Raw genomic sequence first — 18,177 nt, 5'->3', positions numbered from 1 at the left:
AAAATAAAGCTCCAGATTTTCACAAAAATCTCTAGTAGTTATTAAAGTTCATGCTTGTGCATCATTCATAAGAATTTAATTGAGAATTCTTATTAAATTCAATTTTTGAATTATTACTATTATTATTATTATTGTGATGAATTTAAATTAAATTCTGCATCCCATTTAAGAAATATAAATAAATAGAAATAAAAAAATATATAATTAACAATCACAATAAAGGCTTTTATTCATTCAAATTGAAATTTATTTAATACATTTTTATTAATTTTTTTAGAATGCCATTACTTGTTCAATTTCATTTGATTTTAAATCATTTTCATTCAAATTCACCTTTCAACCTTCTCAATTTTCAACCAATTCAGTATAAGTTCCTGTCATTAATAGAAAATAGATAAAATGTTTAAATTTTAACCCACCATGTTAATATTTACTCTTTGTTCCAGATGGTTTGCATTATGGTTTGCCAGTCATGTCCAGTTCAAGTCTCAATTGTAAAGTCAAGTCCTACTGGTTATATCAATTACCCTAGAACAGAGGTCCAACAGACAACAAATGACATCATTTACATAACCTTAAGTTTACACTAATAAATTACATAACTATAATTAAAGACCATTTCAACAAATCCAACAAGTGCTTAAATAATTGCAAAATTGATAAATGCTGATTCATTACTTGTTTTTGATACTCAGTGCTGACACAGTTTAAATGGTATCTGTAGGAGAGTTCCATTAAAAACACATCCATCCACTTTCTGAGTTAAACAGTTAACAGTTCTTTAGCTACCTGTGATTTTTATAAAACTAGATAAGGCATATCTGGTGATAGTTATCTGAACCTTCTGAATGTGTGACACACATGACTCCACCCAAAGAATTTAGCACGCATTAATGTTGCTAACAAACTACCCCCAGGAAGGGAGTTTTTGGACAAATGTGCTTAGCAGGTGACTCAGAGTAGCGCTCGACAAAAGTTACATGCCTTCTAGTGCCCAGGACCTTCATGGAACTCCCTTTAGGATCAAAGGTCAGTCATTTGGCTCCAGGGCACACAAAAGCATGCAGAAACTATAATGTCTCTCTGCGATTGTCCATGTGACATTGCATAATGGTTTGGTTAAAGGTCACATGGTGGATTGTTAGCCATCAGGCATTTTGTTGCCAAAACTAGCCTCAGCAAGTTTATAGGGTGCAGTTTCACTAGCGGTCAAAGAAGGATTACCATCATTGAAGTGACTTCCACCCCACCCAGCTCCTTATTATCATTTTATCAAAGATTTCAAGATGTAGGACTTTGTACAGTTAAGCTTCTTAACTGGTATCTTCTTTTTATTTTAAGGATCATTTTGGTTGCCACATTTCAAATAGATTAATACTTCATGCATCAAAAAAAAAAAAAAAAAAAAAAAAAATATATATATATATATATATATATATATATATATATATATATTACACTGTAAAAAAATTCTGTAGAAATTACAATGTTATTGCAGCTGGGTTGCCGGTAATTTACCGTAGATTTAAATTTATGTTATTTACTGTCGACAGTTTGTTCAAATTTATATATATATATATATATATATATATATATATATATATATATATATATATTATATTTAAGTAATACTCGAGATAAAGGAGCAGATAAATAGCTTCTAACCAAGCTGGCCTTTCTCATCAAGGGGCTGCAGGGGGATTAGGATCTTTTAAAGCATTTATACAGTGTATGTAATCATACTCTGGTTTACTGAGTTATTGCAGTATAAAATAAAGAAATGGATAAACTCTGTAGTATGCACTATGGCTCTGTCACATTATGTTAAGCAAAGCATATGAGACATAATAAGCTCATGGCGCCATCTAGTGTCTTCTATAGGAAACTCCAGAAAATCTAAAGGGATTTAGGACTTCAGATTGTTTCTGATGTAAAATGCAGTAAAGCAAGTCTGAATTTAGCTGGTGCATTGCTTTCTAGTTTATCATTATTGTACATTGTACCTTCTCTCACAATCTCCTTCATATTTGCAGATATTATCAATGTTGTTAGCCATTCACCAAAATATTATAACAAAATCTCTCTTTGCAATATTAAAACATAATTGCTCCCATACTGTGTGCAGCATATTTTCCTTAAACAAATAATACATGCATTTTTGTTATTATTTTGTGAAACTTTTAGCACACGTGCCAATCCACAAGAGGGAGCCAAACGATTTTATTATAATACATGAAAGACAAATTCAAGTTAGGAACTATCTAACGTGCGTATTTTATTTCTCTCACAGACACGTGCACATCAAAGAGGTGAGATGTAATGGTTAAATATCTAGAGAAACGACTGAAATGTTCATATGATGTTGCCATATCACAATTTTAGTTCTTCATACGGAAGAAAAAAACATCCCATTTGTTTATACATTTTTATTTTTAGGACATTTGTTTATTGGATCTTGGCTAAACAAATTCGGGCTTCCCCTAAATTAAAATTCATTTTAAAAATATAAACTATGTTCAATGTGGGTTTAAATGATTCTAGTCATGTAAAAGTCAGCATGCCTGTTCATGCTCAGTTGAAGGCCTTTCTCAATCTGAAGGCTGAAGCCTGCGGAGGTCGCATATGCAGGCTGCATACGTCATCAAGCCTGGTTTATTTAAGTTAACTGAGCATTGAACAAACGAATTGCCCGGCTCGTTCGCGCATGCACGTGCACGGGTCAATGACTAGCCGTCATTCGTATGACCGTGTTTTACATCAAAACGGCTTAGCTGCGTAGGCTACATCAACCCAAACATAACTTTAAGGGAAAACCAAGGCATTTTACGATGGAATTTAGACAAGTTTTAACGTTAACGTTAGATTACTCGATATAGCATTCAACAGTATTATCGCCTGGTATGTATTATTTAAATCATAAAGGAGCTTCATTTTAAATTTAAATTAACGCTATTTTTCTTAAATTGGATATTGTCTATATCTGTATCTACTATATTACCCTTATTTATAGGTTATAAGTAGATCTCATATAAGGCTGGACAAGGAAAACTGTTGCTTGTGAGAGATTAGAGCGTGCAGAAGTCATAATCCGGATTAGTAACTGTCCACACAGTGCGCGCGCATCCGCTTCAACACCGAACAAATTAAGTGTTATCCAAACAAACATTACTTTTTAACAAAAAAACTCCACAATTATATGTGTATATGTATTGATAAAATATTGTTTAATTCGACAATATTCTTAAATGAAGGCATATTATTGTTACATTTTGACTATACATTTAGTTTGTCTTGTTACAGTTTTACACACACTAGTTTGAGAGTGAATACATTCTTACGATATGTTGTAATTTAGGTCCCTCCCATTGGGGGAACATGCTAAACTTTTGTTAACACTTGAAACAGAATTGTTTATCGCTACCACATGGCCAGTAACATTCAGAGCCAGCTAGACTTCTGTTCTGGTCAAAAAAAATGAGAGATTAGTTTACATTAAAGAGAAATATTGTGGAACAACATAGTTGCCAGTTCAAGAGTAGTTCCTGACTGTGGATATATGCGAACATCTGAAATGGGGTTGAGATACTTTCTGACTCTGGCTACCGGACTGCTGGAGTGTTTGTGTTTTGCTGGAATTGTGTTTGGTTGGGCGTCTCTCATGTTTGTGTTGAAGTCAGATGAATACTTCAGTGAACTGTGCGTTAATGTTACAGACTCGAATGGAAAAAGCTCAGGTAAGACTATTTACAATGTGGGTTATTATTTTTTACATAGTTATGCTTTTCATTTTTTTACAATCTTGGTGTGTTTTTCACTGTGTGTTTTTCATTAGATTGCAGTCTGCAGGATGAGAATTTCTCACTGGTTTTCACTATTGCTTCCTTCATGCATAACTTTTCTTCTCTTCCCAATGGATTCTTTTACGACCACTTTGGCACAATGGCAACACGGTTTCTGGCTATGTGAGTTGGTCCGCCATAAGATGTAAACAAGAATTAACTGCACAACTGTATCTCTCTGCAATGGAGGCAACGAGTTTATCTGATTGTGAGGGGGTGTGCTTTAAGCAGATAGTAGAAATCGTCAGTCAACCGTTTTAACTGGACTCATTCAGGGCTGTTCAAATAGAAAATGGACTCAGGGCTGTTCAAATAGAAATTGAACCACCACAAAAATGTTGCCTTTTGAATAATGAAATAATGAAAGTCACTTTAGGCCCCCTTCATGATTTTAAAGACTTTATGTTTCTAAAGTTAGCAGCATGTATACATTTGTCAGTTAGTATTTGTTAACATTAGTAAATGCATTAGATAACACAAACTAACAATGAGCAATATTTTCAGCATTTATTAATTTTTGTTAATGTTAGTTAATGTCAATAATTGCAATTTTTCATATTAGTTCACGGTGCACTAACTATGGTTAGCTTTGATTTAAAAAATGTATAAGTAAATGATAAAATTAACATAGTCTAAAATCAACAAATTATTGTTTAGTCAGTTCTTGTTAGCTAAAGCATTATTAACAACCTCACCACTTTATATACCAATCTCATGTATTCTTACTTTTTTAGATTTTTTTATATCACAGGAACCTTGCTAATGGCATTATCCAATAAAGGTATGGGCAGATACTAATAATTCATATTTATAGTTATTACTTATTTTTAATATCAAATTTCTTCATGTTAATAAAACAATAATTAAAGGGGCAGTGAATCAATAAAATGAATTTTAACTTGATATTCTGTTATATAAGAGGTCATCATACTTAAATGAATATCTTGCAAGCTTGAGAACTGAAAACGTCCTCTTTATGCAAATATAACAGTTTTTGGAACCAAGCCATTAAAACAGTCGATTCAGGAATGTGCTGAAATATATTGTCAGATTAGAATTAAAACACCTCCCCAAACCCAAAATATAACGACTACTTTTGTAGCCCCGTCCACAGCTTCGCGTGACAAACGTGTGGGCCAGGGGCAAAGCAAACCATGCAGTGTCTCAACAATCAGTAAACAGGTCTTTAAAGATTGCCGAATGTAACCAAAATTACTTTTAAATACATTTTTCCTGAGACTTATTTTATTTATTTTGATTTATTTTGACGCGGTGATCTGTTATGAGTACTTATGGAAGGGTGATTCTCACGAAACCATTGAAACACCACGGCACTAATGATTTTAGCTTTAAAATGTTTAATATAGTAACATTAAAAAGCATCAGAATTAACACAATACTGTGTTCTGCCTTGCACAATGTGTGATTTCAACATAAGAATTTATAATTGGAAATTTTATCCAATTTTCTGCTGAAATTCTCATTACCGCAATGTGTCCGGCTGTGTTTGAACATGCGTTATGTTGTGATTTCATCAAATTAACACAAAAATATTAAGAAAAAAAATAATGGATGTTTTGCTAGACTACTTTAGATGACAGAAAAAATATTTACTGAATATTCATGTATAATAATAATGAAGAAAAAATAGGAAAATGATGTGACCATGCCGGATGTTCTCATCCTACGCAACACTTTTTGAGAACAGTTTAAGCACACATACAGAATTTTAATAAAGTTTGATTTTGAGTGACCAAGCACATGGACCAGTTACTTCAAGATGGCTACCAGGTAAGATAATTTTTTACAGTTAATTTGAAATATTGTCTTGTCAGAATGCTTACACGACATTTTGATTATCATTACCGTAGATGCTTATTAAATGTTAATTTAATTAATAGAAGCATAATACTTTGATTTTAAATGCATGTGCAGAATCTCCAAATTATGTTCTTTCAGGTTTGTCATGTCATTTTGAAAATATGTCAGTGTTGATGTTTTCTGACTGTTGCGGTAATGAGATTTTTTAGGACTAATTTTTAAAATTATGTTACAACAAGTGTTAAATGATAAGTAAAAGTTTTTAAATTAATGTTCCCATTTACTCCAGACTTTGTTTTTCAATGTCTGGTGGGAAAAAAGTAAATTTAAGCAATTTTTACATTTTCATGCTTGACATTTTTAAAACCAAGTTTTTGTGAGAATCACCCGGAAACGAAGTGTTCGGTTGTGGAAGAACCATCTGGGAAGAACACAGACGTTGTATAACCTTAACTCGGAGGCTCGGAACATAACATTAGGAATGCGGGGTTAAAGTTTGTTTTTTTAAGAAGTTTCAGCTCGCGTGGGGAGTGTTTGTTTATTTTGTGTACCGCGGATTCATTTGTAAAGTGCCACAAGTCGATGCTGGATTTGCAGAGAGTGATTAAAAGCACCACTATTGAATCTGACAAAAATGACAGCAGTATACACAGTAAGTACATGTACTTTTTTTATGCTAATGTTACTGCGTTTCACTATTGCTTAAGAGATCGCTTATGTCCTCTTGTAACATCCGTGTCTAAAGCACAAAAGAAATATACAAAGTTATTTATAAGGACTTATCAGCCGCGGTGTAGTTTCTGATGCACGCTTATTGTGTTGTATACGGTAATTTAATCACGTTGAGTTTAAAGTTTTGTTTCTACTTTAATATACGTATTGTCATTTATGTGTATCATCTTTAGCACCCAGAATGTTTTGTGTGTTCGGCTGCTATTTTTACACATTAATGTTTTTAAAACATTTCCCCACATGTAATGACGGGGAATGAAGCTATCCAATCATAGCAGTGGGCGTTTATGTCCAGGTCTTCAATGCGGCCCTCCCCTTCAAACGAACCATTTTTCCAGAGAGCCACTAATCCATGTTACAAAATAGCCTATTACTTATTGCTTTTGGATGTAAAAACCACGCGAACATCATAAGTAGACCTCAGACAACAGTATAAAACAATAAAATTGACAGATTCATTGCCCTTTTAATAATATTTCTAATCAATATTTATTCATTGTCAGAAAAAAATGGTAAAAAATGGTCCTTGTTGTAACTGGGCTGGTACCTTCTCAAAAAGGTAACCTTTGCACCTAAAGAGTTATACTAGTAGCTCAGAGGTACACATTGGTGCTAAATGTGTACATATCTGTACCTAAATATAAGGAGCTTTTTAAAAGGTACTTCCCCAGTGACAGCCTGGGACTATATTTGGAAAATAAAATTTTAACGGATTGGAGATCTTGTTATGACTAATGTTTTATTTGTTTTCCTTTAACCAGCTCTTTCTCTCCTGCTTTTCCCTGCTATGTCCTGCATTGCTGTGGGGGGTGTTTTGTTTTTAATGACGAATATGCAGGTATGTCCATGAACGATAACATAGGATTGATTTGATTGATTTCTATTGAGTGAGCACATGTAATCTAGCACTTACCGTGTCTATGTCACAGGTAGGAAACCTTTTTGGTTCTCACAGATCAACCATTATAACCATCTACAATGGAGCCTTTGACTCTTCATCAGTTATATTTCTCATCATGAAGGTAAAAGGAACTAAGTGTAAAAGCTAACCACAAAACACATTTGCATAGAGACAGAGCGCAGTTATGCTAATTTGAGGGCCACGCCCGCCTGGGGGAAACCAATCCGGCCGTCTCCATTGACTTTGTATTGCGGGAGGCCGCCTCCTTGTCATTTTTGGCTTTTAACAGGAAACGGGGTAGTGCCTAAGAGCTGCTGTGTGACAGTGTATGCAACTAACAGGCCAAAAAAAACCCATAAATAAGTTCTTATAAGCCGTCGAGCCGTAAAACCCAGCATTTAAGGAGAAAAAGTGGACCGCTGACTTCGTTTCCCTCTAGTGGGTGCAATTTTACTAATAGTAGTACTATGAAAAGTTGCATGTTTGTGTCTTTAAACGCTCGTTTACAGCTTATAAAAACGTATTTCTGTTTTTTTTTTGCTTGTTGTCTGTACATCCTGTCACGCAGCAGCGTTTGGGCATTTTTCTGTTTTTTTTTATAAGCCAGAAATGACAAGGAGGCAGCCTCTCACAATACAAAGTCAATGGAGACTGATGGATTGTTTTCCCCCTGGTGGGCGTGGTTTTTAGGTTATGACGCGTTGCGCTCTGTCTCTATCGTACCTGCACAATGTGCTTTCAAAGCAATTTCAGTTTTAAAATCCACGCTAAATATAAACATCATTATTTCTGAAGGTGCTGTACGAGAGAGGAATCTCTCTTCGCTCCTCATTTCTTTTTCTCTCAGCCTGTAATATCATTCATCTTCTCCGGACTACCACTCTCATGCCAAAGTCACACATTCCCTATCCAGTCCCAGAAAACTACACATATGGGTCAGTGAATTTATTTAAAGTACAAGTGGTGTTTTGTCATATTATATTGTTAATATTGTATTGATTTATGCATCAGACATAGCAAATAAACAACTATAAAGAGAGTACCAAGTGCATGATAACTAACATGTCTTTGTTGTTGCTCGTGGTATCATGGTACCCTAAACGTAACTTGGACCACTTTGCATTTTAAGAAAAAAGATACAAAAGCTAATGGGCCCTATTTTAACGATCTGAAACGCAAGTGCGAAGCGCAAAGCGCAAGTGTCTTTGTGGGCGGATCTTGGGCGCTGTTGCTATTTTCCCGGCGGGAGAAATAACTCTTGCGCCAGGCGCAAACCAATAAGGGGTTGGTCTGAAGTAGGTTCATTTTTCATAGGTGTGGTTTGGGCGTAACATCAAATAAACCAATCAGAACGTCCAACATTCCCTTTAAACGCAAGGGCGCAAGTTCCATGGCGGGTTGCTATTATTATGACGGATTTACCAGGCGCACGCCAGGAGCGGTTCACAGCCGAGGAGACCCACGTCGTTCTTGTAAGAGCAGTCAAAGACAGAGAAGTTGTTTTGTATGGGGATGGGAGAAACTCGGCCAAATCAGCGTCGGTTAAACGGGCGTGAGAGGAAATAGCCACAATTGTCTCATCAGCTGGCATTCCCTGGACGTTGCGGCAAGCGCTACAATGATGTCAGGAGACGGGGGAATCCCAAGCTTGCCAGCATAAATCGGGCACGCCGTGTAACGGGAGGTGGATCTGCCTCTACACATGACCTGCCGCCAGCAGAGGACATCGCTGTGTCCACCCTCACCGCTGAAAGGGTTTGGGGGCTTTGAAATCGGAACCAAGAAACGCAAGCAAGGTCCAACCCCAAAGTACACTTACAAATCAAGGTTTCTTATGAAAACATTTTAATTATTATTTACATAAAATAAACGTAAAACAGCCACACAACAAACGTATGAAAATATTTTAATCGTTATTTGCATGATCATTTTTTAACGCAGTCACACAATAAATAAAAACTATCACCACAATGCTCACCACTATGATTTCCCTTATCTCATGTGTTAATATTTTTTATTGTAACAATTTATGATTTGCAAAAATAACTGTTGCATCTGTGTAGATTAGATAAGCAAAGTGTGTGCGCGTTATATACATTATGGTCAAGCATGCGCCCTTAAAATAGCATAATGAACCACGCGCAACGCGCCACTGACTTTAGACCAGTTTTTTTTGGTCAGTGGTGCAATTGTTTTTTGAAACTGCAAAATAGCATCAGGGATGGTTTGCGCCGGAACACGCCTCCTTCTTTGCACTGAACCGCCCAGGGAGCGCAAGTTCATTCCCTAGTTTGCAGACGTGCGTCTGTGGAGGGAAAACACCCGCTGTGCGCCGGTGCAAAATACGAATGATACATGCGTCACTGACAAAGTCAATTGCGCTGGGTGCAAGATAGGGCCCGATGAGTGTATATTAGTACATAACAGGTAAATATTTTTAAAGGGTACCTTTATTTCTGACAGTATGTAAATATGATGGTACATTTTGGTACCATGGTATATATTGGAGTACCATGATACATTTTGGTAAATGCATTATTTTAGTAAATAAATATATCCTTTAACACATAGATAAATCATACTATTATAATGCCCCGAAATGACAATGCGAAGTTGTTTCTTTATACAGGATTAGCTGTGCTAAATCAAATAGCTACAATGTAGAACAATCCGAGGCAGAGCAAGAACAGGGTTTAAATAGAGACAGAGGTAAAGAAGATAAGACAACGGAGACTGCAGGCTCACTACAGGTTACAGACAACTCTGAGAAAGGTACTATTTGGCCATACTGGACTAAATTATCAATACTGAAACTTGAAATAACATTTATCCTCTTTTTTATAGCCAGCTTAAAGAGCTGTGTTTTGTCCTGGTTCTTTCTGTGGCATCTGGTTTGGCTGTCAGTCATGCAACTTCGTCACTATTTCTTTATTGGAGCTCTGAATCCAATGCTGAACAGACTGGCCAACCAAGACCCTGCTGTTGGTAAGCACGACAGGGATTTGACCAAGAATGATTTGCTGATAGGACTGAATTATTTGCAGACTACAGCGATCTGGCATATGCTGCCGTGCACAGCATTGCTCGTTCAAAATGTCTCTTATATTGCATTCATCCCCTGTTTTTTGTGGGCTGTCAAAATGTCACACTGTAAAAAAGGTGAAAAGTTGCATCAACTTAAAAAAAAAATGCTTAAATTGGTAACACATAAAAATGCAAGTTATATCAACTTAAACTTTAAATAAACTTACTTTTTTGGCATTACCAATTGAAGTATTTCTTTAACTTTTCATGTTTTTAAGTGCACTTGTGCCAGGCAAATATCACTTTTTTAAGGACATACTGGTACCTCAAAGGTGTTTGGTACCTCAAAGGTATTTAATAATGGTACATACCTGTATTAAAACTTCTATTAAAACTTTTTTAACCTTTTTTCGTGTACTAAGACTGACGGAAAATTTGCGATTTGCAACGTCATAGAATGTCTCTGAACAGGTTCACGCCCACTTTTGGGGGAAATCAGACTACACCTTCTATAGGCTTCCATTCAAAATAGCGGAACAAAGCAACCTTTGTACACAGCCGGCAGGCGTAAATTTGACGCTGTGAGAATGAAAGGGACATGTTTTTATATTGACCAAATTAAATGTGTTAATATATCTTTCGGGCTCTATGGCAGGCAGGGTGGGCAGATAAATACTCTATATGTTTAATCTGAGTGATTTCATAAGTTATTTACACCTGCCGGCTGTGTAAAAACGTTGCTTTGTTCCGCTATTTTGAATGGAAGCCAACGGAAGGTCCGCCTTTTTATCCCCCAAAAAGGGGCGGTGACGAAATCCACAGTCAAGCTCCCGGATGCGCCGGTAGTCCGCATTGAAAGTAACCAAGGGGACTATTTTCGGCTGCTGCGTAATATCACTACACCTGCTGCAGTTACATCAGCAAAGTCACTGATTATTATGCCAGTTGGTATAGTTCCTAGCCATATCTGCCTAGAAAATCACAACTTTTAATTTTCCGTCGGTCTTAGTACACGATGTAACCACAGAAGAGTCAAGCTTCAAATAGGAAAAATATCGAAACTCTTTGGTTATTTATGAGTGTGATACTAATGGTCCAATCAGATTCAATGGATTATGCCAAGCCACGCCAAAAGTGGTACCGCCAGACCCGGAGATCAGCCGAATGGATTCCAAAACTGTAAGAATCAAATGTTTAACTCTAGGGGAGCTGGAAAATGAGCACACCCTCAAAAAAGTGGAATGTCCCCTTCAGACCAGAAAAACCCATAGTATCAAAATAGGGAACAAATGGATTTGCTATAAACATGAAAATGATAATTGCGCCGGGTTGAAACTAGCAAAAGATACTTGCGTCACGCATTGTGCCGGGTATATGGTAGGACCCTTAATTTGGACAACTTTAAAGGGCACTTTGGACATAAATGTGTGTGAACACAACCACCCTACGATAAAAAAGTCCACCCGCTCCTTGTTTTTTAATCCCCATTAAACCAAAGCAGTCTCCTTAGACATGCCGTTTTGATTCTCTTATCAATGTGAGATGACATTGATAAAGCCCCGCCCACTTACAGTCCTGCAACACCATAGTTTCAACCCTCAGCGAGTTGTGTTCTGTCCATTAGATACTATTGTCTACTATTGTTTTGCTGATCACAAAGGAAGATATTTGTAATCATGCAGAAAACATGAGCACCACTGACTTCCATAGGAGGAAAGAAAAATACTATTGAAGGCCAACGATGCTCAAAAACGATTTGGCTACAAACATTGCTCAGAATATCTTCCTTTGTGTTCAGCAAAACAAATAAATTTATACAGGTTTTTAACTACACGAGGGTGAATAAATTATTCCACAATTTTCATTTTTGGGTGGACTATCCCTTTAAAGTCACAGGGTAAAGCATCAAAACCTCTTTTTGATACAAACCAATAGCAAGCTAACCCTATCCCCAATTTGTCTTTTTCAGTCAGTAAATACACCAATGCGTTTGCCTTTACCCAACTGTGTGGATTTCTCTGTGCTCCCTGGAATGGTCTTCTAATGGACAGACACAGAAGAAAACCCTTGAATCCAGGTCAGTTGCTGGCACATTATTTACAAGGGTATTTACCAGATCCTGGTTTCTTCATCTTCATCATTTTGCAGGCCTGTCACAACGAGAAGCAGACCTACGTTCCTCCATTCTGTCTCTCTTCCTCACCTCCCTCCAGTGTCTTCTGTTCTCCATCTGTGCAAGCGTTCCCTACCTCTCACTCCAGTACCTCACCTTCATCCTTCAGGTCCTCAATCGCTCTTTTCTGTATGGAGGCAATGCTGCGTTTATCAGTATAGCGTAAGTTAACAGAAGATGAACACAGGGAGTGCGTATCTTCATTGCCAATTTGTGTGAAATCCTTTTCACTTAATTGAGTGCAATGAATCTGAATTTGTTACAGGTTTCCTGCTCATCATTTTGGAAAGCTTTTTGGTCTAGTGATGTCTCTATCTGGTTTGGTATCTTTGCTACAGTATCCCTGCTTTGCCCTCAGCAAAGTTCTTGGAGGGGACCCCTTCTATGTAAGTCTATTCACACACCATTGACAAACAGAATAATGTATACACTCACCTAAAGGATTATTAGAACACCTGTTCAATTTCTCATTATGCAATTATCTAATCAACCAATCACATGGCAGTTGCATCAATGCATTTAGGTCAAGACAATCTCCTGAACTCCAAACTGAATGTCAGAATGGGAAAGAAAGTTACTGGGTTATCTGCTCAGTTACTGGGATTTTCACGCACAACCATTTCTAGGGTTTACGAAAAATGGTGTGAAAAGGGAAAAACACCCAGTATGCGACAGTCCTGTGTGCGAAAATGCCTTGTTGCTGCTAGAGGTCAGAGGAGAATGAGCCGACTGATTCAAGCTGATAGAAGAACATCTTTGACTGAAATACCCACTCTTTACAACCGAGGTATGCAGCAAAGCATTTGTGAAGCCACAACACGCACAACCTTGAGGCGGATGGGCTACAACGGCAGAAGACCCCACCGGGTACCACTCATCTCCACTACAAATAGGAAAAAGATGCTACAATTTGCACAAGCTCACCAAAATTGTTGAAAAATGTTGCCTGGTCTGATGAGTCTCAGAATTTTGTGTAAACAGAATAAGAACATGGATCCATCATGCCTTGTTACCACTGTGCAGGCTGGTGATAGTGGTGTAATGGTGTGGAGGATGTTTTCTTGGGACACTTTAGGCCCCTTAGTGCCAATTGGGTATCGTTTAAATGCCACGGCCTACATGAGCATTGTTTCTGACCATGTCCATCCCTCTATGATCACCATGTAACCATCCTCTAATGGCTACTTCCAGCAGGATAATGCACCATGTCACAAAGCTTGAATCATTTCAAATTTGTTTTCTTGAACATGACAATGAGTTCACTGTACTAAAATGGCCCCACAGTCACCAGATCATTTTAGCTGGGTTAAAGTGTTAAAATATATGTGCAATATTTTTAAGATATCCAGATTCATTGCTTTCCACTGTTATCAGTGATTCAGACTTTATCTGTGTCTTTGTTTCATTTAGGTGAACATCATGTTGACTGCCCTGACTCTACTGGCCTTCATACATCCTCTTAATGTTTTCTTTCACTGCAGAAAGCTGGCAAAACAGAGAGAGAACATTTCAGAGTTCTCAATGAGAGAAACACCAATGTATTAATATGAATGGTTTTATTTGTACGATAAGCTTATGTATATCTATATAGGACTATATACAGGTTTGGTAAGTGAAAAATGCATAGATGAAATTCTAAAGACAAAGTTAAACTTTGTACTTTATGCTATGTAAATGAGTTCCTCACAGTGTAGGAAGGTGGGCCAAATTCTGTGGGCTCCATCAACATCAACAGCCAATTACGGCTCTACATCAGGAAAGCCCAAATATGCAAACTCCTCCTTATCTGAAAAGTTATAAAAGTACCTTTTTTCAGACCCCCATTGTTCCGGTCTCCGGCTTTATGCTAAGAGACTGAAACAGAGCACCCAAGTTCTGAGTCTTCCCCAAAGATTGTAACAGGACAACCCCCATCGTTCTGAGTCTCCAGCCTGTGTGCTAGAGGTTGCCACAGAGCACCCAAGATCTCAGTCTCCAACTGAGTTTCTGTCCTGTGCGTCCAAAGACTAAGCAGATCACACCACGTTCTGAGCTTCTCATCCAGAAAGGCAATCACAGATGTCTGCAACAAGTTGAAGCTTCATCTGCGTGTTCCAGATTGTTAAAGCTCACATAACACACGCTGTTTCTGCATATCTAATATTAATCTGGAGTACCTATAGAGTAGTATTACATCCTTCATATCTCCGAAGAGTATTTATTTTTATAAGATTTATAAAAGAAATATCAGCTTTTAGCGAGTCAACACTTTATGGGCCCTATTTTAACGATCTGAAATGCAAGTGCAAAGCGCAAGGGACTTTGTGGGCGGATCTTGGGCGCTGTTGCTATTTTCCCGGCGGGAGAAATAACTCTTGCGCCAGGCGCAAATCAATAAGGGGTTGGTCTGAAGTAGGTTCATTATTCATAGGTGTGGTTTGGGCGTTACGTCAAATAAACCAATCAGAACGCTATCCAACATTCCCTTTAAACACAAGGGCGCAAGTTCCATGGCGGGTTGCTATTATTATGACGAATTTACCAGACGCATGCCAGGTGCGGTTCACAGCCGACGTTCTTGTAAGAGCAGCCAAAGACAGTGAAGTTGTTTTGCATGGGGATGGGAGAAACCCGCCCAAATCAGCGTGGGAGGAAATAGCCACAATTGTCTCATCAGCTGGTATCCCCATCGTTGCGCCAAGCGCTACAATGATGTCAGGAGACGGGGGAATCCCAAGCTTGCCAGCATAAATCGGGCACGCCGTGTAACGGGAGGTGGATCTGCCTCTACACATGACCTGACGCCAGCAGAGGACATCGCTGCGTCCACCCTCACCGCTGAAAGCCAAGAAACGCAGTCCAACCCCAAAGTACACTTACAAATCAAGTTTACATACATTAAGGTTTCTTATGAAAACATTTTAATTATTATTTACATAAAATAAACGTAATACAGCCATACAACAAACTTATGAAAATATTTTAATCGTTATTTGCATGATCATTTTTTAACGCAGCCACACAATAAATAAAAACTATCATCACAATGATTTCCCTTATCTCATGTGTTAATATTTTTTATTGTAACAATTTATGATTTGCAAAAATAACTGTTGCATCTGTGTAGATTAGATAAGCAAAGTGTGTGCGCGTTGTGCACGCTATACATTATGGTCAAGCATGCGCCCTTAAAATAGCATAATGAACAGCTGGGTGCAAGATAGGGCCCTATATAACACTGACTGGATAACTTATAATTCACTACATGTTCGTGTCGTTTATATAATATGCACTTACGCACCTATTTCCAAAATAACACAGAAGTTATACTTACTGCATGCAACTCATGACCTGGTTGGGACTTTTCAATGAAATTCAGCGTTAAACAAACACATATGCAAAACTTTGGATAAACAAACTATCCATTTTTTCCATAATGTTGGCTTTCTTCTCCTTACATCCAAAAACACACTTTTTCTTTCGTGCCATTGTTGAGTTTGATATAAAACAAAGCTTTCGCGTGAAGTGATGCCTGTAACTTGGCGTCCTCGGCTCTCGCGCTGATTGACATGTGGGCGTGCTTTTTCGGGGGAAGTGCCCATAAAAACGTGATACATATAGCTTACTCCTGAAATGTCAGCTGGACCCGTAATCGAAAAAACTTTCCGAAACTTGTACAAACCCTGGCGAAGTGCATTTGGCACAGAAATACTCTGTAACACGCATGAGGAAACCAACTCTTAAACTTTGTTAATACGTTAGAATGCATGAAATACCATTGAACCCCCACTTTAAGGACCTTCTGCACATAAATATCACTTTCCTGAAACCTTGGCATTGGTGTATTCTGTCAGTAACTATTTACCATAGATATTTTTCAATATTGCATGACTGATTTTTTTATGTTTATTTTAGTATTATTTAGTAGTTTTTTAGTTATTCTTGTTTATCTTTTGTTAATAAAAATTCCATTTTATTACCACCGTGTCTTCCTTGTGTTGATAATCCAGTTAAAGGTTCTACAAGAGGTTCACAAAATCCCGAAGATAAATAAGAAGACAAACTCTCTCCAATTTACATATTTTTCTATTTGTTGAATGATCCATTTAGATAATTTTTATACCGCTTAGGTGGAATTCCTGAGCTGAGGGAGGGGTCATTGGATGCACACACACTCAAGGCTAAACTCATATCTGGTCTCCTGTGTATGGCATACTACCCAATTGGTGCCTGTGTCAAAATCACTACAGGATTTTTAGCACCACTGTATTTTATAAATATGAAAACAATATTCAGAAATAAGAGTTGATAGCCATATAGGCTAATACCATTTATTTGATTGAATATTAATAATTGAGTATTTACAAACTTTATCAATACAGAAATTACAAAAAACAAAAGTTTTTTTTACTTTGCAGTAGTGAGCTTGGCATATTTTGAAAATTAAAAACCTTGTTTATGAAATTTGAGTACATACTCTACTGGGACACATGAGTTTTAGGGCAAGAAGTCCTTACATAAGATCTTCAAGCTATTGTGTTCAGACTTTTCTGGAGTTGGGCGATACATAGATAATATTCTATTTTATCTATTCTATTCTATTCTATTCTATTTATTATGCATTTACTCATTAAGAGGAATGCTTATATGTCTGCTTCCATTGGGAAAGCCTTAACAAAGCTTTAAAAGCATTACTGAGTATAGACCAATAAGCCAATGCTTTCCAACAAACTGATTATTAATACTGCATGCTATCCAGCAATGCATATCAGTTAAAAAATGTTCATCTGTGGTTTTTAAACACGCTGATTAAGACAAATTTATTCCCTGTGAAGATTTGAGAGAAAATGTGTGCTGTTGGCTACGGTGTCCTTGTAGAAATATGGATTTTTTTTCGTTTAGACAATCCATACTAAAGTGAAATTTTAAATTAAAGTAATATTTTGGTAACACTTTACAATAAGGTTCATTAGTTAAACAGATTAGGTAACATGAACTAATAATGAACTGCACTTATACAGCATTTATTTATCTTTGTTAATGTTAATTTCAGCAATTATGAATACTTAATATTAAAATCTTGTAAACATTAGTTAATGCACTAACATGAACAGCTTTATTTATATTAAAGGGGCCATGGCACAAGACTTTTTAAGATGTCAAATAAATATTTGGTGTCGCCAGAGTACACATGTGAAGTTTTAGCTCAAAATACTAAATAGATAATTTATTATAACATGTTAAAATTGATACTTTGTAGGTGTGTGCAAAAATGTGGTGTTTTGGGCGTGTCCTTTAAAATGCAAATGAGCGGATGAAGTGCAAACACTGATCACAATGATAGTGGTTTGTTGAAATTGAAACTGAATTGTGCTGTGAATTATTTTTTTTCTCTCTCTTTTTCTCTTCACTAAATGGCAGTGCTGTGGTTGGATAGTGCATATTAAGGGGCGGTATTATTCTAATAAGAGCTTCTTATGACATCATAAGGAGAGCCAAATTTCAACGACCTATTATAGCACTTAAGCATGGAAAAAGTCAGATTTTCATGCCATGGCCCCTTTAACTAACATTAACAAAGATTAAGAAATACTGTAACAAATGTATTGCTCATGGTTTGTTCATGTTAGTTAATACATTAACTAATGTTAACTAATTAACCTTATTGTAAAGTGTTACCAATATTTTGAGTTGATCCAACTTTTCAC

At 36.8% G+C, this 18,177-nt stretch overlaps 1 protein-coding gene across 2 annotated transcripts; it reads left to right on the top strand.

Moving 5' to 3' along the window:
• The first annotated feature begins 2,662 nt into the window (after nt 1-2,662).
• slc43a3a (solute carrier family 43 member 3a) lies at nt 2,663-16,448 on the top strand. Of its 2 annotated transcripts, XM_055204854.2 has the most exons (12): nt 2,678-3,734; nt 3,833-3,962; nt 4,574-4,620; nt 7,154-7,230; nt 7,322-7,414; nt 8,089-8,228; nt 9,923-10,065; nt 10,138-10,278; nt 12,287-12,394; nt 12,466-12,652; nt 12,756-12,876; nt 13,901-16,448. In XM_055204854.2, the coding sequence occupies exons 1-12, from the start codon at nt 3,557-3,559 to the stop codon at nt 14,033-14,035; spliced, it is 1,500 nt and encodes a 499-aa protein (XP_055060829.2). In that variant the 5' UTR covers nt 2,678-3,556; the 3' UTR covers nt 14,036-16,448. The 2 variants fall into 2 exon arrangements, with proteins under 2 accessions (XP_055060828.2, XP_055060829.2); XM_055204853.2 differs by having other exon boundaries at nt 2,663-3,734; nt 9,923-10,278.
• The last annotated feature ends 1,729 nt before the right edge of the window (nt 16,449-18,177 follow it).

Source organism: Misgurnus anguillicaudatus, chromosome 3 (assembly GCF_027580225.2).
Source record: "Misgurnus anguillicaudatus chromosome 3, ASM2758022v2, whole genome shotgun sequence".
Classification (NCBI taxonomy): Eukaryota; Metazoa; Chordata; class Actinopteri; order Cypriniformes; family Cobitidae; genus Misgurnus; species Misgurnus anguillicaudatus.
The sequence above is the reverse complement of the archived record's forward strand: the minus strand, read 5'-3'. Positions and strand labels throughout refer to the sequence as shown.

Coding starts and splice junctions, on each gene's coding strand:
- slc43a3a (XM_055204853.2), top strand. CDS start 3,557: ATGCGAACATCTGAAATGGGGTTGAGATACTTTCTGACTCTGGCTACC. Junction 3,963..4,573: donor GCAACACGGTTTCTGGCTAT/GTGAGTTGGTCC, acceptor TTACTTTTTTAG/ATTTTTTTATATCACAGGAA. Junction 7,415..8,088: donor TTATATTTCTCATCATGAAG/GTAAAAGGAACT, acceptor TTATTTCTGAAG/GTGCTGTACGAGAGAGGAAT.